Below are 23,981 nucleotides of genomic sequence, written 5' to 3'. Positions count from 1 at the left end.
GACACTGTGACGGTGTCACAACCAAACGTGCCTCCTCGATCATCTGGTCACTGTCACTGTGGTGTGTGTGTGCTCTGTCCCCATTTCAGCGTTTGCCGCACCGGAACCGAACTACAGCGAGCCGCATCTGGTGATCCTGGAGCAGCCGGTGGACAAGTTTCGCTTCCGCTACCAGTCGGAGATGCACGGGACGCACGGTTCGCTGATGGGCAGCCGGACGGAGAAGTCGAAGAAAACGTTCCCGACCGTCGAGCTGCGTGGGTACGGTGGGGAGGCGAAGGTGCGCTGCTCCCTCTATCAGGTGGATCCGCAACGGCGCGCCCCCCATTCGCACCATCTGGTGATCAAGTCCGGCGAGCTGGATCTGATCGATCCGCACGATCTGGATGTGGGTGGCGCGGCGGGAGCGGCTGAACCATCGGAGGGTGTTGGCGGGGACGGCAAGTATGTGGCCACCTTCCAGGGTATGGGCATCATACACACGGCGAAGAAGTTCATCGCCGAGGAGCTGTACAAGAAGCTGCGCAAGCATCGGCTGTGCGAGCTGAACCGGGAGCCGACCGAGCGCGAGGAGCAGCAGATGCAGAAGGAGGCGGCCGTAATGGCGCGCACGATGAACCTCAATCAGGTGTGCCTGTGCTTCCGGGCGTATCGGGTGGAGCCGGGTACGGGCCGCTGGGTCCCGATCTGTGAGCCGGTCTACTCGAACCCAATCAACAATATGAGTAAGTGTTGAGGATTTTCCGGAGTTACGGAGTTACGGGAAGGTGTGTGTGTTGATGGCGACGATCGTGTGCTCTCTCTCTCTTCCAGAAAGTGCACTTACGGGCGAGCTGAAGATCTGCCGGCTCAGCACCACCGTCAGCGGGGTGGACGGTGGCGAGGAGGTGTTTATGTTTGTCGAAAAGGTGTGCAAAAGTAAGTGAACGCTTGTGTTGTGTAGTATTGTGTTGTCAAAGTTCCGGCAGAAGTGAACGCTAAATTCTCCCATAATACCTCTGTAACAGATAACATCAAGATTCGGTTCTACGAGCTGGACGAGTACGACCAGGAGGTGTGGCAGGAGATGGCCATCTTTTCCGAGGCGGACGTCCATCACCAGTATGCGATCGCGTTCAAGACGCCACCGTACCGGCACAAGGACATTACCGAGCCGGTCGAGGTGCTGATGCAGCTGTTCCGGCCGCGCGACCGGTGCCAGAGCGAGCCGGTACTGTTCAAGTACAAACCGCGGCCCGGCATGATGGTGGTGCCGGGCGCTGGTGCTAGTGGTGCGTCGCGCAAGCGGCTCCGCATCAGCTCGGGCAATGTGTCGTCCGAAATTCCCACCGTCATCCAGAACGACCCTAATGGGCCTGTTGGACCCGCTGGAGTAGGTGGTGGTGGAGGTGGAGGAGGAGGTGGTGGCGGTGGTGTTATTGGTTCAGGATCAACTACACGACTACCGCCTCTGCATCAACCATTCCCAATGCTGGCCAATCATGCTGGCGGCGGTGCCATTCCGGAAGGTCAAGAACCCACGTCGACCACATCGCTTACGACGTCAGCCCATCATCCGGACATTATGAGCGGCATCGGTTCCACCACCACCATCTCCAAGGAGCTAACGAAGGCCAGCATCATCCAGGAGATACTGAACATTCCGACGACGATCGCGTCGGACGTAGCGTTCGACTCGAGCGACTTCCCCTGCAACTCGGAAGGTACGAGCACTACTATTCCTACTCTCTGTGACACTCTTTTAAACGAACGATTTTTTTACCCGCTTTTGTGCGACAGAGTTCAACAAACTCATCCAAGAGATCGGCAATCAGCAGGATCTGGTCAAGCTGGAGACGGACGCAGAAACGGCTGGCGGTGGCGCCACCGATACGGAAAGTGTGCTGGGACGGGCGATTGCCGATCTGGTCGCGTCCGGGGACGATTCGCGGCAGGGCGAAATGTTGCGCAAGCTGCTCGCCCTGATCAAGCTGTTCGCCGGGGACGTGAATCGCTCGCGGCAGCTGCTGGCCTCCCACTGGACCGCTGCCAATCAGCAGCAGCTCAAGTAAGTTGGTTGCAAAGAAAGTACACCATTTCCTCCAGACGCTCCATCATTGTTGCACTCCATATTCGATTGTTCTCGCCCGTTCGGTTGATTGATTTTGAGGCCTAATATGGGGCATTTCCTCTCTCTTACTCTCTCTATCTTTTTTCCCACCTCTCTATCTCTCGATGTACTTGTGGGTGCGATGTCGGTGTGTCTATGTGGTTTAGGTTCGAACCTCAGCAATGGAGTAGTCATTACGAGGAGCACCGATGGTGACCGATGCTGTCCTGTTTTTGTCACTGTTTTAAACATTTGCAGAGTTTATAAATGTAAATAAATTATTTGTTTCAAACGGTTCTTGGTGTGTCGTGTCTGTGTCCCTGTAACCGTTTTTTGGTGAATTCCGCCTGAGAAATCTGTACTCCCCAAACTCTTTTGGGTATTGGTTGTGGATGGTTTTAATGCTGCCAGAACTTCTGCAGAGAAGAGTTTCTATCTCCGCACGTTGGGTTTTTTCTTGAAGCATTCCGAACGCTTTCCGATATATTCGGGATTTTCGCATTATCTTCATTTAGGCTTTGACCGGGGGTGGGAGGGAAAACCGGATATTCTGGATTCCCTGGAACTGGAGTTTAAGCCTCCGAAACTGGAACGCTTGCCGCTGCTGTCAGCAGGCAGGGTGCAGCAATAATGATATGCTGTTTAATTATTGACGATGAGATTTATGCCTTCGGTTGGATGCGGCTTGTAAGATTATCTCTTCCCTTTCCCTTCCCCTTACGCCCCCTCGTCTTGCGAACAAGATTAAACATCGTGCAGTAGTCGTTAGAGAATTCCTGTTTTACTTTGTCGCTTCGTTTTGTCCCCCCCTCGGTCACCCCCTTGTTGATGTAACTAGACTGCGAGAGAGCAGCGATTAAAGATGGGATTTGTTTGATTTACACTGGTGTGTGTGATTTATTTTTTTTTTTGCAGCTGCCTGCACGCTGCAATCCGGCGCAACGATACGACGATCGCCTGCAAGCTGATCGAGCTGCTGCACGAGTACCAGCTGGCGGAGGAGCTGCTCGATCTGCCGAACGATCGCAACGAAACCGGCCTCCATCTGGCCGTGTCGGGCAACAGCGAGCCGATCGTGAAGGCGCTGCTGGGGGCCGGCGCGAAGCTGCACTACTGCGATTACCGCGGCAACACGCCCCTGCACCGGGCGGTCGTCGAGAATGTGCCCGATATGGTGCGGCTGCTGCTGCTGCAGGGAGGTTTGCGGCTCGACTGCACCAACGACGACGGGTTGACCGCGTTGCAGGCGGCCGTGTATGCTCGAAATTTGAAAATCACGCGCATCCTGCTGGAGGCGGGTGCGTCGGTGCGCGAGAAGGACCTCAAGCACGGCAACAACATCCTTCACATTGCGGTCGACAATGTAAGGATTTTTGGTTTTGGTGGAAGCGATGACGCTCTAACTGGGGTTTTGCTTTCTCTCTTCTGTTTTTTATTGTGGCAGGATGCGCTCGATATCGTGCACTACATACTGGAGGAGGTGAAGGAGGAGCTTGGGCGGGAGCGGAACAATGCCGGCTACACGCCGCTGCAGCTGGCCGACGCGAAGAGCCACACCGGGCAGGGCAATAACAAGCTGATCGTGCGGGAACTGTTGCGCCACTACCCGGATGGGTTGCAGAAGGAGGTGAAGAAGGAGGTTGATGCCGCAGAAGACGACGAGGAGGAAGAGGAGGAGGAAGAGGAGGAGGAAGACGAGGATGAGGAAGGGGGGGAGGAGCACGGGCAGAGGGAAGCATCGGCACCGTCCAGCAGCGTGCTCGATTCGATGGATCTGATCAACGGTGAGCGGGCCTCCATTGCGCGACTGCTGGAGGAGCACGAGCCGGAAGCGGAACCGCAGCGTAAAGCCACCAAGCGGTCGGACAGTGGCCCGGATCGAACCGAGCCCGATACGCTACTCGACGAGCAGTGCCTGGAGGAGCTGTGCCGGCTGCTGGACGCAGGCAGTGGCTGGCGCGAGCTCGGTTCGCTGCTCGACTTTCACTCATTCTTTACCGTGTGGGAGCAGGCGCCCAGCCCGGCACGGATGTTGCTCGGGTACTTTGAGGTGAGTAGAGTGCTGGATGCCGTTCACAGCGGTTTGCAAACTTTAACTAACGCTTCGTGTATGTGTGTGTGCGATTGCTACATTGCAGATGCAGCATCTCCACCTGGACCGGCTGATCGATATGCTGCGCGTGCTGGAACTGCGCGACCCCATCCGCAGCATCGACGAGATGATCTGCCGGCGGATGAAGTGATACACATTGCACATATGAGTTGTTGTTGTGATTTGCTGCCTTCGGTTGGTTTGGAAGCATCGGTAGGACAGCCTGTGGCGGAGTTTCTTTTTGTAGCATTGTAAGCAACACACAAACACACTATTTTACGCTTTTACTGTACCTTGTTTTCGCTACATTTTACGTACAACTACATCCCAGATACATTCCAAGAGTGTAGGAAAAAAGCGAGTCGACCTGTTCAATCCAAAGCTGGTGGTGGTGATATCACGCGTTACTCCCGCCAGCATTACTGCAAACGTGACTGGGAAGAGTTGCATTGCGGTGTGCTTAGCAGGACAGTTGATGACACGGTGGCGTTCGGTTGCGGGGAGGTTGTCGGAAAAGCAACAGAAAAACCCGTTTCGGAAACTGTGCGGTATTCCGGTTAATCTTAATTTTATTGCTAAGTATATAACAGGTAAATTACAACCTATCCACGATTCCTCGACATTGGAAAGGAAATAGAATTCCAGCCTCCCCGGCGGGCCTACCCCGGCGGGCGGGGCACGGAACGGTAGGACGGAAGCTAGAACCGGAGGGTGGAGGGGCGGGTTTTGCATTATGCAACGCTCCACAGCACGAGCGGAACCATCGGAAACCGGTTTCGCGTTCTGTCGCTCGGGGCGGCAAGCAAAGGGGTACGTGTGTGTTTGTGTTGAGAGTGGTCATGGCGATAAGATTATTCTACCAGTGGACGGGTAGATGGGGACAGGACGTGTGTGTGTGTGTGATTTTCAGTTGCAGTTGCATTCCCGGTCGGTTCACCGCACGCTCGCTCTCCCACCAGGCTGCTCCATTCTCCGGCGCTCCGCTTGTTGTGGTCCCTTCCCTTCGGGTCAATCTCTGTGTTTGTGCGCGCTTGTGTGTCTGTCTGTATACGCTTCCGATCCCGTTCACGTGTCCCCTGCCTGCGTGAGCCCAAACCCCCCCCCCCCCCACTACACCAGATCGTAATCGATCCGCGCGCCCATCCGCCGCAGCGCGATGATCGTATTGACCGCCTTGATCCAGCGCTTCTTGATAACATAGCGTTTCAACTTTGTTTTTGTCACAGATAGCTCGGTGGTGCTCTGGGCGGTCGTTTCCGCCAGCCACGGATGCCGCAGCGCCTTCCGCGCGGTCAGCCGCCGCTCGCCGTCCCGCACCAGCAGCTTGCGCACGAAGTCCTTCGCGCTGTCCGACACCGCGTCGAACGATTTGTAGTCGAACGTGTACGCGCCCTGCAGGACGTTCGTCATCGTGGCCTGGTCGTCGCCGCCCACGAACGGTGACAGCCCGGAGAGGCTGTTTGGCGGGTTGCGAACGAGCGGGTTTGTTTGTTTTTTGGTTTTTGGCGCATTCGTGGGGGCAAAAAAGATGTTTGGAGCATTGATGAAAGTGTGCGATGCGATGCGTGGTGACGCGCGTAGTGGTGACAGTGATGAGAGCGGCAAGACGCAATTTACGTGACAAAAGTGGATAACAGGGGAGAGAGAGAAAAAAGAGAGAAAGAAAGAGAGAAAAAAAGCGTGAAAGGAAGAGAAATATGAAAAAAACACTAAAGCGAATGAATGAACACGAAAACGGATGTTACACAGCACAGTTGGAGTTGCATTTCCAGAGCAGTTGGTGTGAGAGTAGTATAGCACATTCTTATCTTATTCTTATAAGGAATGTTTGATAGTAATGCAATCTAATGTCTTTAATGTCCATTTTTAATCAACCACACACACATAAAGTCATTATTTTTAACGAACTCTCACAGTTGTGCTCTGGGAACGCCGCAGCCGACTTGTAACGAACTGTTCACATACAACTATCTCGTAAACGTTAGTGTCACAGGGTGCTGGAGTTTAGTGTTGCGTAAAGTGCGCAAACGAAACGTGTACGATAATCAATTAGTGTGTCAGGGCAGCAGAGTGTGGCCAACAGCTGGGCAATAAGGTATCTCCGGCATCTTGTCCAATTCCCGGAAATGGACTTTCCAAACGATTCCATGCAATGCTGTACAGTCGTATAAATGTTTAAAATTATTTATCTTTCCCCCGCCGAACGTGTGTACGAGGGGGGAATTTCCAACACGTGCTTGAAAGTGCGTTCGGGTATTTTTCACCCCTCATTAGCACGAAAGATCCCGTGGTTTTGCAGGTCCACAGGGGAAGGGAAAAGAATACGATTAAAACATAGAAAAAAATCCAATCGGCACGGGATTTTGGAAAATCGCACGCTCGCTCGCTTGAAATAGATGGGGAAGTTTCACCCTTTTGCTATGCTAATTTCCACCTGTGCCGGGCGCGCTCTGTTATTATGTCATGTACTGTGGTATCTCCGAAATGAATGAAGTTGCAAATGCACCAAGCGATCGGGTTGATTTGTATGCGCGCGAGTGTATGCTAATGAGGGCACCGTTGCCGGTCACGGGTCCCACGCGGCTGAGTTGAAGAAACTCAGTGCTCAGGGGGATTTACCGGTGGGGATAATGTATGAGGAGGGGGGATCGATCCTCCTCGAGCATTGATTACGGTTTACGGTGTGATTAAATCGATATTCGTTCGCATTGGCTGTGTGAGGTGTGCAGCAGTTTAATGATCGATTGGAGCGGTGAGGAGGGGTTTACATCCCAAAAGGGGGATTTTCGTTTTCAAAGTCACTTTTTTCTAATTTCTTTTCCATAAAATGGGAATCCTTTACATTCGTTTAACACGTGGCCATGCATGGGGATGAATGGAAGGCACACACACACACACACGCCAACAGCGGGCAGTGATGGAAGCAACGTGAATTAAAAGACGGAAAAATCACGAATATTTACGAACGTTGAACGATAAACGGGCAGGCACAGTGAACGCCAGGAAGAACCAATTAAATTGAGATGCATCCGCATCGTTTCTTCCCACAGCTCAATGCTGCGCCCCTTGCCGTTGATGGTCCAACAGGAATGGTGGGAACGGAGCACGAAAACGACGCGGGCGCGATCGATCCGTCCATCGATTACCGGTAATAAAAACCAAATCAAAACGGTATGTTACCAAGAACACTTCGCTAGTGAGGAAACATATAATTGCAAACACGCTTGAATTGGCGGCGCAGTTTTGCGTGCGATCACAGTGCTGGTCAATACGTGATCAGTATTCGGGCACACAAAAAAGGAGATTACATTTAGGTGAATTAGGAAATTGTTTGTTTTTTTTTTTGCTTATTTAGCTCTTCAGTGCCACTACAAAAATGGGAAAAGAAAAACCAATTAAATGGGCTCCAATTGATGAGAAAAAAAGGAGAAATAAATTTAAAACAATACTATCGAATGTTGTAAGAAAGTAAAACTAAAAAGAAATACCAAAACAAAGAGGTAACAAAACAAAAGAAAGGCAAAAGTAGAAACAATTTAAAACAAAATGATATGAAACAAAAAGTAGTAAAATAATAGAGAAAAAACTACTAAACAGATAAAAGTAGCACATTACGAAGTAAAAATGGAAACACAAGTAGTAAGAATAGTGAAAAAAAAGATGCACAAATGAACGAAGTAAGGACTCAAACTACTCCGCAACAGCAACGGAACACCCTGTTTCGCGAGGGGGTAATGTAAATGTCGTCCGGATCAGACACACAAAAAAAAACAGGAAAAAAGGACAGAGGAAGAAAGCGTACGTACTGTGAATGGTTCTTGTGAATGAACCACTTCCCCTACCGGGCGGTTAGCGTAAGCGTAAGCGAAAGACACCCTACAAAGTCAGCGTCAGCTGAAGGCAAACGGGAGAGCGTGAGGTGAGTTATTTCCGGTTGTGAAAAACAACCAAACAGTCCGCAAGCAAAACCCTGTGGCCCGGCCACGCGCTTGAAGAAGACGCGCTCGCTCCTTGCGCTGCTGGAAGCGCGAACGCCGCGCGTCACGCTTGTTTCGTGCGCCGCGCCAATTAGTAGCTCCATTACACCGTTACACGCGTGTGAAGCGCAGTAATGACTTGTCAGGTGCACCGGTGCACCAAGCGGGGTTATGATGGTAGCGTTCGGCTGCATGTTTAAATCCCAGGCGGAAGCAAAGCAAAGCCGGAAAAAAAAACCGCGCGCTGAATGCAATGAATGCGGTAACGAAGCGGACAACGCACAGTGTCAAGGTGTGGGGGCAGTACTCACAGTACGTAGCAGATCACGCCCAGGCTCCACATGTCGGTGTAGAAGTAGATCTCGTCAAAGTTGAGCACCTCCGGGGCGGCAAACTCGGCCGTGCCGAACATCACCTGCAGCTTCTTGCCCGGATCGTACCGGCGCGCGAACCCGAAGTCGATGATCTTGATCCGATTGCCCGTCTTTGTGAGGCAGAGAATGTTTTCTGGCTGCAATGGGGGGCAAAGATGAAGAAAATCGGGTGCATGTGAGTGTTTAAATAAAAAAAAAACGAAAGAGACGGACGGATTGCGGTTGACTCACCTTCATGTCTAGGTGGATGATGCTCCGGCTGTGAATGTACTCCATGCCCTCGCAGATCTGCCGCATGAAGACGGCGCACGCTTTCTCCGTCAGCACGAAATCGTCGTCAATGACGCGCTCGAACAGCTCGCCACCTTGAATGCTGCAAGTGCAGAGGGGTGACATGAGCGCTAGATGAGTGGCTATGGTGGTAGCGGGAGACCTGGCAGACGTGTGGGGCCGCACGTTCCGTGCGAAGGTCACACCATTCCGAATGGGGCATGACGGCGGGGTGAGTCGTAATAGTCGCGCAGTGCGACGCTTTCGTAGCGTGTTTAACAACTGTTGCGCCGTTTCTAACGCCATTTTCTTTCTGTCTTCTTTTTTTTTTTGCTCTCCATCTCGGTAGGACTCACCCGCCACCCGAAGGACGCGAGACCAACAAAACACTCGCACACGGGCATACTTACAGCTCGAGGATGACGTAGAACTTGTTCTCGTAGTCGAACGCATCGTACAGCTGGATCAGCCGGGGATGGTGCAGGCAGCTCATGATGTCGATCTCGCGCACCATGTCGCCCCGGTCCTTCTTCTTCTTGTAGGGGATAATCTTGGCCGCCAGCTCTAGCCCGGTCGCCTTCTCGCGGCAGTGAAACACCGTGCCGAAGGTGCCGCGCCCGAGCTCGGGCAGTATCTCGAACTGCTGCTTCGGGTCGACGTCCAGCTTGAGCTGCACCTCCCGGAACGGGAAGGATGGTGCGAGGTCTGTTTGGGGGGAGGAAAGAGGAGAGAAAGAGTGAGTGAGGAGAAGCATTTGTTTAGCCATTTTGTATTTGTGTGTCGGGCAGCGAAAAAAGGGCCAACACGTGGAGACCGTGGCAACCTTGGACTGGACAAGTCAATGAAAATAAGACACGGTGGCGGCGGCGGTGGCGGTGGCAGTGTTGGTTTGTTTACTTGGAAAACACACACACGGATCGCGGTAAAAGTGGATGATTTTCTCTCCTCGTTGACGCTTTGTCTAGGTGCGTCTCGCACAGTTCGTTCGGTGTGGTGAGACGTAGTTTCTAAAAGTTGTTATTAGATTTATCTACATGTGTTTTTGTTGTTGTTGTTGTTGTTTGATTTCGATGGGAAAGGGGAAAAGTAGGATTTTTCTTTTTGGCACTAACGATCTACGCGATCTTACTACTTGCGTTATATGAGATTTATGTGAAAATCCGAATCCGATTCTTATTGGATTCTATTGGATTGGCATCCCTGGGGCAACAAACGTATGTCTCTGCTACTGAAACAGTATTTGTGTGGAGATGTCACTGTTGAACTTCATGATAGAAATAAGAGATTCAAACAACAATCAAATTGCCACTACAAACGTTTGTTCGTGCAGTTCATCTCTTTCATGCATTTCAAACAGGAATTGTGAGGATCTTTCTTTGTATTTGCCTTTCTATTCCAGATTTGAGGACAATAATACACACACTCCAAGATGTAATCCCTCACTTCTCACTGTGGCAAACTCCCAAAACTCCTTAATGGACGAGACCTTCGATATTTTCCATTCCATTTAAGCATAAACGAAGTGATATTGAATTTGGAAGAATTTACCGTACAACGTTGTACACATGTTTCCAAAACTTGTTGTTCGATGTATGACGTGAATTAGTCGCTTTGTACTCCAAAGCTTAAGCTGATCATCTGGAACAACGATTGCGCGCCTTCAAAATGTTCCTTTGCCACTTTAAACGTATGAAACTGCTTAGTCACGGGTTTCACTTTAGACTGCTTGAGAACCAATAACGCTTCTTGTTAAGAAAGATCTTCCATCCTCTCTCAAAGAAAGTTGATACTGTTACTGAACACCCCCAAATCATTCACAGAACTTCACATCAAATATCTGCCTTTACTCACACCGCGGTTTGCACAAGCTCCACACTCTCGCAACGTCCATGCTGAACTGATTTCCATTCGCTGCGACTTTTCGCAACCGACTGAAATCAGAGACACACGAACGCGATCGTACCTCACGCTCCCAGCAAACCCATCCCGCATCGAATCGCGCTTAATTGGAGGTAGAATCCACACCTCGGAATTGCGATCCACACCTTTCCTCACACACACACACACACACACACACACACCCACTGTTTCGAATCACGCTTCATATTTCGTCCTTTGGCCTCTCGGCGCCATTGACCGTGGCCGCAGCAGCTACGTTCAGCCCCGGCTGGTTCGGTGCTGCTCCTCCGTGTTAGTGTCGTGTGTGTGTGTGTTTACTGATGCTGATGCGTTGTGACAGGACTGGCCTGCTCTGCCTCCAAAGCGCGCGATCGTCGTGCCCCCCCCCCTGCCCCACGTGGGGAGTGTTTTGTTGAACCTTGTGAAATCGGGTCGGACATTTATGTCGCTTTCGCACCCGCCCCCGGGATCCCGCCCAGTTGACCGTGACAGGCCAGAAGGGACCGGTGATGGTACAAAACAATAAGAGGAGAGTCAACGGTGAACCAAACGGCGACTGCGAGAGTCAGAGGACACCGTTGCCGTTCGAGCGTGAGGCCATTTATTCCGCACTATCTCCAAAACATAAAAGAACGTCTGTTGGCTTTGCATTTCTGGGGACGTCTTCTGGGTGCGAGAGAAGAAGGGGAGCGTGGGAGAGAGAGATCGTGGTCCAATAAATCAAATCAATTAGGGAATTAAAGCGTGACGGTGCTCTGTTTCTGCTTGGCATCGGTTGGCAGGGTGTGTGGTTTTTCGTTCTACCGTGACCAATGTCTGCGGTACGGTGAAATGGGGTTTTCGTGAGCTCTAAACCCTGTTCTCAAAAAGCGCGTCGCATCGTTGCACGTTTTCGTTACTTGAACTAAAATAGTGTGAAAGACCCTAAGATCATCATCATAATATTTGGTAGAGCAATCAATTTTTGCAACCAACAACACACGATCAGTGAAATGTGATTTTTATTGCCAAAACAAACGATCTTAATCCCATAACAAACCTTCGTCGTATAAAGTGAAGCGTGCTGCGTGGTTGTAAGTAATATCGTTTCACTTCCATTATACAACCTCCAAAAAAAAAACAACAGCAAGGGATAATCATTTGGTTGAACGCTGATGGAATTAGTGATGTACTCTCTGGAGCGCACCTACGGCTCCGGCCCGACTCCGGCTATCGTTAGTGGTGTTGGGGGATTCAGGATTCGTAAGATTCAAAGATTCAATCCTTAGAATGATTCAATCGGATCGGATCCCATTTGTAGGATTTGAATCCCTAAAAGATTCCTTTGCGAATGGGATTTGATTGCGACTCGATTGGGATTGCGATTCGATGGGGATTCAATGGGGATTCTGATTGGGATTGCGATTCGATGGGGATTCTGATTGCGATTGAGCTTGCGATTGAAATTAGAGGCTGTCCCCGAAATACGCTATTAATGGGGGTCGAGAGAAATCACCGATCTCTAATTTCGGAAGTCGAATCACGCAGTTTTCAGTCAAAATATAGCATGTAATGAAACATTTAATGAGAAGTTTTTGTCACTAAATAAATTATTCGATTTAATATTGAATGAAGGTCCGCGTATCTCGGGGACCTGTACTAATTATGATGTAAGTACTGTAAAGTTAAATAATTAAGAGTAAATCCCCCTCCAGGATTGGGATTCGAAGATTCGAATCCCTTCTGAGATTCATTTTTCCCATCACTAATTGGTAGTTCGATTCCAACATCGGCAAAATGGGAACCACTAGCTCCACCCAGAATCGGAATCGTCCGGAATCAGAGTCGTCCAGAGTAGGAGTCGTCCGGAGTCGTCCGAAGTCGCCCGGAATCGGAATCGATCGTCCGAAGACGATCGGTGTAATGTTTTTGTGGTCAGGCATTTCATTTCGTGGCGTTTTTTCCTCTTTCACTTTGCGTGTGCACTTCCTAAGTAGGTCTTGCTTTCTAAGACTGGAAGGTTTTACGATACTAGCCAACTGCTTCATATGGAAGTTGACAGTTGGGGGCTGTAATCATGTCAACACTCCATACTAAACCACAAGCAAAGTGCACGCAAATTTCAACTCATTTTATACAGTAAAAAGAAAACAAAACGATTTAAAAATGCATCATTGTTTGTACACAAATGGTGAAATCCAATATGGCGGATCGTAATTTTGAAATGGATACAACCCGCATGATGAATATTGTTCCATCGACAGGCTGAAATTTCAGCTTTCTGGCTTACAATATGGAAGAGGCCACTACCGTTTTGTGCCCACCGGGGTCAGAGTTCGCTTTTCGCGTGCACTTCATATAGAGGCCTTTGTTTCGAAGGCCGACACCGGACGTCTTCGTACAACTCCGACTACGGCTTACTCCGGGCGACTTCGACTCCAGACGTCTCCGACTCTGACCAACTCCGGGCGATTCCAGGCGTCTTCAATTGACTCCATAACGGCTGGGGATAATGCCACCGGAGTCTGTTCCGAAATTGTCGGAGCCGTATCGTAGTTTGGCCAACTTTACCCATCACTAGAGGGAACACGTGTCCCCATCCCCGTGAAAGGATTGTTTAGCTCAGCTGTTCCACCAGCCGCACAGTTTGTAGCATCGCCAAGACGATGAGACACCATTTGTTGGTAGGAATTTTCCGCACACACACACATACAGACGGCCAGCAGTGGCAGGTACAGCTTCACACACAGCAGCAACACCACCAAACAACCATTCAAAAACGCGACTAGCGGGTTTGCATTGCGGGCGGGTGTAAATAAATGTTAAATTATTGTTCTACCGAAACAGCGCCGCAAACCGAACAGAGCTCTCGATGGCGTCGTTCTTTTCCTTTCCGCCGTTCCTTTCCGCACGAACAACGGCAGCCACATAAAAATAGACGCCACGGTTCAATCGGTGACACGCGTGGAGTTTTGAATTCGCTGAAATTTACCCACACCGGCCTGTCGGGCCTCGTTGCCATCCCTCTGCGATGCCGATTGTGTGTGCGCGAAAGAATCGGCAATCGCCAAGCGTTGTTCACAATCGAGCTAGTAAAGCAGAGAGTAGAAGGAACCGTCGAAGAGTTCAAGAGCAAAATGTGCGTTCGTTAGGTGGGAAAGATTCACGGTGATTTTAGCGGTTTAATGCCGGAAAAAAGATACGAGAGGACCTTCTTAAGTTACAGTCGTTTGATAGCGCAATTTGAGATCCTGTTCGAGAAAGATCGCGATGTAAGATCGAGGTATTTGAAGAAAGAGATATGGGTTTATTTTTGCTTATGATCGCAAAACGACAAAGATAAGCGCAAAGATTAGTACAGAACGACTTATTTTGAGCATTTAGCATCCTTTGTCGATCAACAAGAAGATTCAAATATGGATGGAATATGTCATAAAAGCTTGTTTGTGTTGATAGGACCACTTAAACCTAAAGGGAATAAGTATTTTACTACTAATTACATTGTCCTTTGCTTAAGCAATGCTATGGCTGGGTTTGTAGAGCTGAAACTGTAACAAAACGATCATTTCACCCACTGACTATTCTCCTTTGATTTGTAGTTAATTTTAATAACTAACACTCGTACAGAAACATGTATGATAACGGCCCCAGCCTTCTAACGCTACATTGTCTGTTAGGAACAGCTCAGCGTATTCCCTATACCCGTTCACACACACCAATACCTGTTCAGCGACGCTCAGTGGTGGTTTTTCTGGGTTCGATGGTTCTATTTTCGGCATTGACCACTTTGGCCCCACCACCACACTAGCGAACGATTGTGTCCGGCTGACACGATATGATCTAACCAGCCAGCAGCAGCAGCAGCCAGGAACAGCTGGCCCGCAAACAGCGCGGCTTTTCGAGGATGATAAACCGTCCGGATCAGCAATCACTTTCTCCGTTGGTGGAGGAATGCGTCTACCGATGGAACCGTGCTTTTTTGATGGCATGTCACATAAAAATTTGTATCTCTTTCCCCTGTGTGTGTGTGTGTGTGTGAGGGCATGGAGAAGGAAGTATCAATTTGAAGCGTTCAAGCGTTTCCGTTCCACACGCCCGGACCGCAACCACATCTGGTCGCTGAGGCGGACATCTGGAGGGAAGCCCGGCCCGGTGATGCCGCGTGACAAAATCCCTCTCACGCCTCACTGTAATGGTGTGTGTGTGTCTGTTTTTTATGGATTTTTGTTTTTTCTTCTGTTTTTTTTTAGCTCGATCGTGTGGCCAAACACCCAGCCAAACAGGAAATGTTCTTGTCAATCTCTTCGATCTGTGCAGCCCCAACCGCATCAGCGTCCCAGCGTTTGGCGTTCCATCGGGCCGTGGCTTTGGCACCGGTTTCATCGCCAACAGTCGCCAAATTCGGCACACATGTGTGGAGGAGCGTGTTTGTGTGCGTGTGTGTGTTCCCTAGTACATCGAACACAGCCCTTACTGCACAATTTACTCTGTTTTTCGGCACCAAATTTTGGGACATCATATTCACTCGGCTGGTGGTACGTACGCAGAGGGTAAAAGATCAAGTGCAAGGCAGTACGTTGATCCATTGTCGACCGAGGGGCAAATGGCGATGGCGACCACGGTACCGATGGGAAGCGGCCAAAGTCGTTCACTTCTGAGTCGCTGTGACTTGACTGACCAAGCGGCGATGGTAATTAGTCGTAAAATTCGTTAAATCTTTCCCGCGCCTGTGCGTCTTACGGTGCCGGCCAGTGCCAGTGCCAGTGGCAAGAAACATTATTCCGAACACGTACGTTACGTGCACTTTGTGTGTTTGTGTGTGTGTTCGGTGCGGTGCCAAATTTGTTTTAGCGAGCGATTCATCAACATAAACATAAAGCGGGGCCTGTGAATGTTAAGGTTAAGTAAAATGGATTGTTTGAGTGGGAGAGGGGGAAAGGGAGATAACCTGATGCGGAAAGGGTTTAAATATTCACGTGTGTTTGCGTGCGCAATAGCATGCATTATGACGCGGAGGTACTTTCAAAGATAAGATTAAAGCCTGCAATAAAGGAGAGTCTTCACTGTAAGTTTAGTTCAACTGTGTCATATTTGTAGCTCTCTCGAACTTTATCGTTCTTAATGTACCTTAAATTACATCAGCAGGACGGATTCAAGTGATTTATACTTGCGATTAAATAAGTCGCGATCGTATTACAGGGTTTTCCACGATTCATTGTTTATTTCCCGTAATTTGTTGAGTCCGTCTCACGATGAATTCGCCGCTTCCTATATTTATTTGAATCGTAGCATTAGATAGCAATACAATTAAACCAAAAATAATGGGAATGATTCAAACAACTTTGGGAAGCTTCCACAAATTTTCCGGAAATAGTCAATAAGTCTTGGGAATTCCTTCATTGTTTTAAGATTTGTTCTACGTCCGTCATACGGTTTGCACTAGTGATCGGGAAAGTTGGCAAACATGTAGAGTTTTGGAACGTTTTGAAACCAACTGCGGAAGCATTATCCGGACCTTTTAGAAATCGCCTGGAATCGTCCGGAATCATCCAGAGTCGTCCAGAGTCGTCCGGAGTCATCCAGAGTCGATAGGATTCGTCGGGAGCCGGCAATAGTCGCCCGTAGAGTCGTCTAGAGTGGGCCGGAGACTGCCGGTGTAATGTTTTTTAGTTAGCCACAAACACATTGCACCGGCATGTCTTCGTCGGACTCTAGGCGAGCTCAAATGTCTCCGACTCTGTCTCTGGACGACTCCGATTCCGGGTGGAACTTTGGGTTCCAATTTTGCCGTAGTTGGAATCGGGCTTACAAATAGCCGGAGTCGGAACGGAGTCGTCCGGAGTCGCGGAGCGATCAAACTACTATTTTGCACGCTGTATTGTATTTGCATGTAATGTGTATGTATTGGTTTATCTGCCCATGGGGGTGTTCGATATAACGCGTAAACAACCTTTGTTATCCAAAATTTTCCAACTGTTAACAAAATTTCAAGAAACAACTCCATACTTAAGTAACATAAGCATCATTATTATCAAAGTTTATTGTGAAGGAACTAAACCATAAAACATTCCAATCAGACCGTACAAAGATAAAGTACAATTGGATATTACAGCGCTACTCCAATAAGTGCTTTCTTATTGTATGTATTCTTGTATATATGACATCTCTTTTCCTACTGCTGCATTCCCATATTAAATTAAACGTAATTTAATCCCAAAAATTTATTCAACTTTGAGATACTAAAATTTAAAATATTCATTAAACCCCTATGACCTCTGCACAACAGTGCACAATGAGCAAGAGATTGGCTTGCCTTCATAATTAGCCGTACCGTTTTTCTCACTCGACCTGATTTAGCTTAATTCTTCACATTTCCTCTTTCTCTACCCTCAAAAAATTCGATGAATGTTTTAGTGCCCCTTTTTTAATGAACCCTTTTTCAACCCACTCTCAGGACGCTCTCGAAACAATTGCTTTCATTCGCACCTTGCTTCCGGCGTGTGGCTTACCTGTTCCCTTACAAATAGTGCCTTTTAGTCCCGCAGTCGAAATGGCGCAATCCGAACAAAATGTTTCCCCACACCTTCCCGCGCTGCCAAGATATTCCCCGCGGGTGCCAGACAAACGCTCGAGTGTGTTTGATTTATGTCTCGGTGACCTTCACGATTTATAACGCTACTGTCGCGATCTGTCGCGCCGCGAGGCCATCCATTAGCGATCGTTCGTAGTGGTGGTGGTGGTGGTAGAATCAAGAATGAGTTAAGGCGGAGAGAGAACCACTCACAGAGAGCGTGAGAGAGAATTATAACATAAGATTTTACTTGAATTTTTAATGTGTCAGCTTGGTAAAATAGTTTCCATTACAAACAGTTTTCCGAAATTATTCTTATTCAGGTTCAGGTTTGATTTGTTTGCAAGGATGATTCGTGCACCTCAGTTTATCACCTTTGGTACGGTCGTTGGCTGGTTGTTCAGCCGTTGGCTGCGAGGTTTCTGTCGGCTGATCGGTCCCATCTGGCACCGATCACCGTCCGGGCAGGCAAGCGAACGTGCGGCACTGTTTGTGTTTGTGGTGTCTTGTTGTGCCCTCCGTCGGGCGCGCCTGCCTGTGTCTGTGTGTTGGTTGTATCGTGTACCAGCTACCGGGCGTCTCCATTGAATTTGCGCCACACAGCAGGCGTGGCGTTGCTTTTCCTGCGCCACACATGAACCACCTTGACATCCGCGTTTACGAGCATCAGTTGTGTGCCCTGACCTTGGCGTTTTGTCGGGGCTGCGTTTTGTGTTATGGTTTGCGGGTTATGTTGGTTACCCCTCACCGGGGCACAATGGGAGTGAACGGAATGCTTTCCCTTTTTCTTGTTTGTTGAGGGTCTAAGCAGAAACCTCGACGCAAGGTGAGGTTATTAGCAAATGTTCGCACTCAGCGGTATGCGGTGCTAATGCCATGTCGCATTACATACGCGGGAATAGTTATTTATTTCCCACGGCACGGTTCGTTTTCTGTTCTGTCGTTTAGTAGATATTTTAGCATTATGCAATGAGGGTTTTGTGTTGGACCAGGATGGTGTAAACAACGCCATTCGGTGAATGAGTTAGAAAGGCAAATGGGCATTTTTATTTTCACCATTCATTCACACTTTCGATCGTTTGATCGTTCGTTTGAGCGATCGTTTTGAGGCCTCGTAGTGTTGTTGAACTCACTGTAGGATCACGTTTTAAGTAGCTTCCATATAGATGAAATTTCCTTTCACAAATACATACGTTAGTAAGAAAAGAAAACAACAGCTTAACCTCTCTATCTAGCTTCCGAACCTATCTCCATTAGCATGCAATTGGCTACCAAATATTTGCATTCATATTACTGGCTGTTTTGCTGTACTATTTGTTACTTTTTCCACGAAACAATAACATAAAGTTTATTTCTTTGTGCTCCTTTTAGCAAACGGATGGTCGCAATGATTTTAAAATAGAAATTAGACTGTTACTACCAAGAAAAGCGGGTTGAATGGATTTTATTTTGTTTTCATTTTGATTGTTGCACGTTGCATTGTCACTTCATACCATCTATCAGTCGTATTGCCTTCGAGTTTCAGTGCGCTTTTGCTATACCAAAACAACGACCGAATCTCAAATGTGTATTCATTTGACAAAAAAAAACAACCGAAAAGTCAGTAAATTTTCCTTCAAACGTCTTTCTTCATTCCGCTAAAAGTGAATGTTTGCCAATAAAAAACAAAATAAAAAAAGCACCACAATAATTATAAAATCTCTTAAGCTTCCCGCTCATCCCAAACCTTTCCACTGTCACGCCATCGTACCGTTGGGAGGGCGAACGAACGCACGCAAATGACGCGAACGCATATTGGCAGGCGTCACACACCGGCCAGATGTTATCGCCCATTTCGTCGGCATGCGACGATACACAAAAACGGGGAAAGCAAAACCAAAGCCACAAAAAAAAAAAAAGAAAAACACAGAAACAAGCAGCCGAGCCCGAGACGCTGCTGCACCATGCCCCCAAAATGCTTCAATCGGGTAGCGGGATCATCACAACAATGCACACGCCGTTGCGGGATTCCTTGCGCACTGGCGTGATGTGATGATGCTTGGCCCCGGGACCCGCCGTCTGCCAAATGCTGGCCCGACTGACTGCTGCATACGAATTGGCACGGGTTTTGTGTTTTGGAGATGCTAGCCGGCACGGAGGAGGAGATTGAAGAAGATTCCGTTGCCGATGTTTGCGATTGGGGTGCGATTTATTTGGTGCGTATCGAAAGACGATCATCGTTATTTGCGGGGTTTGGGCCCGAACGGACGGCAGTAAAACCCGGCACTGTCTGATCGGGGAATGGGATTAGATGTTTTTAGTGGTTCGTGCAGTTAATTGGAGCGGATGGTCTGATCGCTTGGCGGCAGAAGAGCGTTTGGAGGGAAATTAGGTTGTTGTTGAGTGTCTGGGAGCGTTTGGTTGAGGTTTTTAGAATAACGTTATTTAAATAAGTTTATTGTAGCCGTGTTATAAAAGGCTATATTGTTTAAGCTTTATAGGAAACGTTTGTAGTATAGGTTTGATTTTTTACATACAGTGAATTAGGAGCGATTAGTGTATCAATGTTTCAGAATTATCGATGGATTTATGCACACTAGGCGCCTCCATCTGTTACAGTCATCCACAACCGAAAAAGACAAATAATAATTTACTAGAGAAACAAAAACTTATTGATTGACTTATAAACGGCTTGCTGAAGCGTGGTTATGTTTATAGAATCCCGTACAATGCGTTTGACGTTTCGTATCGATCATCTCATCAACTACACCACGTGTCGAGGCAGGAAAATGTTTAGCTTTGCCTGTCTTCGCTCGAGGTATGTTCGTTTCTTTCACACACACACGCGCGCAAACACTCCCCCCTTCGAATGGTCATGTAGCAACAAATCTCTGCTAATCCCGGGTATCAATTATCACGTCCACGCACACTTTGCAGACGGATCAACCGGGCGAGGGCAGTGCCTTATCTTCCTTATTTTCGTGCAAAGTGGCGAACGTTCGCTTTATCGTTCTCTCTCGTGTGTATGTGTGTGTGTGTGTGTGTGGTGGATCTTCCCGGTCTTGTCATGCAACGCTAGCTTGTACACGAAACGTGCCGTTTCAACAAAACACTGGTAAAATAATAATAAAACCATGCGCCTCGCCCTTCCTCCCGGATCTCCCCGGTCGTAGGAAGAAAACATCACCATCACCGCCGAAAAGCATCGAAATGAGACATTTCAATTCTAATTTTAGTTGACACTATGCCAAAGTACCAACCGACTCTTCCCCATCCGAGAAACGTTCCGTTGATGGAAGCAGAGAAAAAGAGCGAAAGAGCCAGTAGGTCACTTTTGGCTTAGGCGATCGCTTGCCCCGCGGGACGGGAAGGAAATAATAATTTTCCACTTTAAGCGATCATTCCGCGATTTCGATCATTATGATGGTGTTTGCACCGCTCGGTTGCAACGGGCAGGAGCGAGGGTTGATTTATTGCTGGCAAATATTTTCATTGACAAATAAGCCAACTTATGGACGAGCTGCAGTGTGTGATTCGTTAAAAATCGTGGCGCGCGTGTATGTGAGAGAGAGAGTGTGTGTGTTTGTGAATCACATAATGAGGTTTATTATTGGCGTTTTTGAGTGAGGAATTATTTTTATTAAGCTTAACAAGCGTGTTGCATTCCACTGGAGGTAAACAGCGTGTTTTTGGCTCGTGGTAGAAGATGCTGCCGGTGATCGTTAACTTTGTTTCGATGGCAAAACGGCAAACCATCTGGATTGGAGAGTGATGTGGGAAGGGAAATGGCACTGTTTTTTGTCATCCTTCGCATGAAGGATTGGTAATAATGATCACCTACAGCAATACATACTAATTCAGAACCATTTAATGAGTAATTAAACAGATATATTTTAAAAAATTGCGAATGTTTGCTTTACTATTGATTGCAAAATATCTCCTCCAATGACTCTTTATGGATGTTTAATCCTTGTTCTATTGGAACCAATTTCAACAGAACACAAAGTCGTATTATTACTAAATAAAATTTTCTTTAGTTTTATATTAATAATAATAATAAAAGACTGATTTATTCTAAAAGATATTTTTTTGCAAACAAACGACATGGGCAAGATTTACAGGGTTGTCCAGGGGTTCTTATAGTTGTGGGACACTTCATAGATTCTTTCTTATTAGAACTTCATATGATGGAAATTGGACTCTATGGCATCGTTTTTGGACAGACTTCTTGGAAATTCGTATTGGATTTGTCCAACTAGTGTGCTATAGAGTCCAATTCACATTACATTAAGTTCTTTTCACGTAAGAAGGAGTCAATAAAGTGTCCCACAGCTATGAGTACTCCTGGACAACCTGTATATCAAACATATTATACTTTGCCTCAGTGTAGTGCATTAATACTATCCATATTTTAAGACAAAATTATCAACAAAACTTAGCACAATTTCTCAGCTTCTCCATGGATCGATGAAGCCCTTTTCTTTTCTTATGAATGAACGCCCCACGTCATCCATTCAAAAATCTACCCATCTTTACCCGATCATCAACGTGCCGATTGCAGCAAGCAAGCACCGTACCGCGCATTTTTGCGATCGTTTTCTACTCACTCTTTTCGCTTTCATATCTCCCCAGCACGAGGATGAAAAATGTGCATCATATTGTGACGATTTGTGAGCTTCTTCGCCTGATCCGACCGTTGCCGGCAGCAAATTAATCAATCAAGCGGGCGGCGGCTTTACTTTCCACTCAAAAAACTCAATACCAAATCGATCAAGCGCAGCACGACCGAGGCCGGCGTTGGTCGGTTGGTTTGAGTAATTGCACCGCCAGCTGGATGGAACGGCTAGCTCTGCGGCTCTCCGAAGTGCGGTCTCCATAGAAACAGCTAGCCGCCTGTTGGTCGGGACTAATATTTCAGCATAAAGTTACGAGCGATGGGTACGCCTGGTTGTTGGTAGAATTGGAGTAAAGCGCGCGCCCGAGCGCCCACGTGCCCGAGAAGCACCTGGAGCGTACATTATAAATGCCGGCTTTGGAACGTATGAAAAAAAAAAAAAACAGAAAAAATGACTTGCCACCGAAATCGTAAACATTTCAAACACCTTTCTCGTTTCTGTGTTTGTGACGAATGTTTATGAACATGTCCGCCCAATCAGTCCGCAGGAATATTGTTGCCATTATTCTTCCTCCGCGAAACGGTTTTGGTTTCTCCCATTTCCATTCAATTCTTTTTTACCCATACAAACGGCTACTTTCCCTTCTGTCTCCTCCCTTCGCTGTCGTTCATTGTCGTGTAAGAAAATGGCGTCGAGAGTCGCACGCCACTACAGTTGGCCACAAACTCACAGTCGTATTTGACGTCAAACGGTCACCCTAATTGCGTTTGTGCCTGGTCTGGCTTGGCGGTTCGACCCATCCAAGCGAACCCCTTTCGACGAAAGTCAAGCCGCACGAGGAAAGGAAACTCGAGAGGTATGTACCACCATGTACCACCCTCCGGTTCCCGTGGCAAACCGTGGTGGCCGGTGTGGCAGGAAAATAAACGAGCTACATTGTTTACCGATCGAGTCTGCGGTAACGGCGTCGTAAAGTACAGGCCGTCGGCTTACGATTCGCACCGCGGCCACTCCAGGGATTGAACTGGGGGAGGGTTGTTTTTTTTTCTTGTGTGTGGTTCGGTTCGGATTGGCAATCGGCACGCGGAAATGGCCTATTTGCGAACGGGATGGAATTAGGGTGAGCATTCACACAGAAGGTTGATGGTGTTTTGGTGCTGAGTGAGAAAAGAAGGATCTAATCTGGGTGAAAGCATTAGCAATATGTTGAATTGTTTAATTGAGCATTGATCGCAGTATGATCGCAATGAAAGTAAGATAATAGTGTGAAATTAGTGTACACTGTAACGTGAAACACTTGTTCCAAAATTGAAATAAATGCCCTTTCGATCTTCATACTTCTACGTCTCATTATTTCAATCTAAGACTGATCGCACAGAATAGAGTCAACTAGTTAACAAATTGTTCAAACTTTTTCCAAATTTTCAGAGATTAAATTGCTGTTGTAAATTCTTGTATAAAGTCTACTCTCATGTTCAAAATCTTCTTAACGACTGTCCACTTTCCTTACCTGTGATAGGATAGTTTTCATCGACTTTATACATGCTGCTTGCGGTTGTCTTTGTCGCTAGTCTTACAGTGGAGGTTGTCTTTTGCGTAGAAGCTTTCAGCTGGGTTGTATCCCTCGTTGGAAAGAAAGAAATAGGCCCCGGGAACAACACCCTTCAAATCACAGCTTATGTAAGCAAGCTGTTCCGATGCCCCGTGTTAATAAACCGGGCTCTGATTTGCTACACTGTGCGTTACTTTCAACAGAGACACTGTGGAGCACGAGCTTACAACCATCACTTTCGTATGCATCCCACTATCACACCATGATCACTACTTGTATAGCTTATCTTGATCCAGATTTGGTTGATCAAACCCCAATTCAATCACATTTCACATACGGACGATCACTTCACTTCACCAGGACAGCGCAAAGATGTGTGTCTAAAATACACTTTTACTACACTTCAGCAAAACTACGTTGCCGTTGCCCGTTGATCAGATCGGCTTGAACGCAGGTCCTGTGTTCTCCCCTAGAAAACGTTACGCGACACTGACGGCGGGCAAAGCATCCGTAGGGAAGAAAACGCCGCGTGCGGATCGGTCCAACAGGCCAGATCCAACTCACCGCTGCTTCGTGCAGTCAG

At 47.9% G+C, this 23,981-nt stretch overlaps 2 protein-coding genes and 1 long non-coding RNA gene across 12 annotated transcripts in view; 2 read left to right on the top strand and 1 right to left on the bottom strand.

Annotated features, from left to right (window-relative positions):
• The window catches only part of LOC1270310 (nuclear factor NF-kappa-B p110 subunit), a 14,704-nt gene extending 7,038 nt beyond the window's left edge, over nucleotides 1-7,666 (top strand). For all 8 annotated transcript variants that reach the window (XM_061643682.1, XM_308995.5, XM_061643681.1 and 5 more), the window contains 7 exons: nucleotides 90-725; nucleotides 814-918; nucleotides 1,008-1,703; nucleotides 1,780-2,047; nucleotides 3,005-3,452; nucleotides 3,534-4,139; nucleotides 4,228-7,666. In XM_061643682.1, the coding sequence (XP_061499666.1) occupies nucleotides 90-725; nucleotides 814-918; nucleotides 1,008-1,703; nucleotides 1,780-2,047; nucleotides 3,005-3,452; nucleotides 3,534-4,139; nucleotides 4,228-4,332 (2,864 nt within the window). In that variant the 3' untranslated portion in view covers nucleotides 4,333-7,666. The remainder of the gene's footprint in view (nucleotides 1-89; nucleotides 726-813; nucleotides 919-1,007; nucleotides 1,704-1,779; nucleotides 2,048-3,004; nucleotides 3,453-3,533; nucleotides 4,140-4,227) is intronic.
• Nucleotides 4,726-23,981, bottom strand: LOC1270312 (myosin light chain kinase 2, skeletal/cardiac muscle). 3 transcript variants are annotated; one of them, XM_061643689.1, is made up of 5 exons: nucleotides 23,357-23,981; nucleotides 9,213-9,507; nucleotides 8,764-8,905; nucleotides 8,470-8,669; nucleotides 4,726-5,637 (listed from the first exon to the last, which is right to left on the bottom strand). In XM_061643689.1, exons 1-5 carry the CDS (start codon nucleotides 23,388-23,390, stop codon nucleotides 5,292-5,294), a joined length of 1,017 nt encoding a protein of 338 aa, XP_061499673.1. In that variant the 5' UTR covers nucleotides 23,391-23,981; the 3' UTR covers nucleotides 4,726-5,291. The 3 variants fall into 3 exon arrangements, with proteins under 3 accessions (XP_061499673.1, XP_061499671.1, XP_061499674.1); XM_061643687.1 differs by lacking the exon at nucleotides 23,357-23,981 and adding an exon at nucleotides 10,654-10,721; XM_061643690.1 differs by lacking the exon at nucleotides 23,357-23,981 and adding an exon at nucleotides 10,351-10,600.
• On the top strand, nucleotides 8,713-23,181 carry LOC133391267 (uncharacterized). Its single transcript, XR_009764749.1, has 2 exons — nucleotides 8,713-9,034; nucleotides 9,152-23,181. It is a non-coding gene; the product is annotated as an uncharacterized LOC133391267 (long non-coding RNA).

This window comes from Anopheles gambiae, chromosome 2 (assembly GCF_943734735.2).
Source record: "Anopheles gambiae chromosome 2, idAnoGambNW_F1_1, whole genome shotgun sequence".
NCBI lineage: Eukaryota > Metazoa > Arthropoda > Insecta > Diptera > Culicidae > Anopheles > Anopheles gambiae.
The sequence above is the reverse complement of the archived record's forward strand: the minus strand, read 5'-3'. Positions and strand labels throughout refer to the sequence as shown.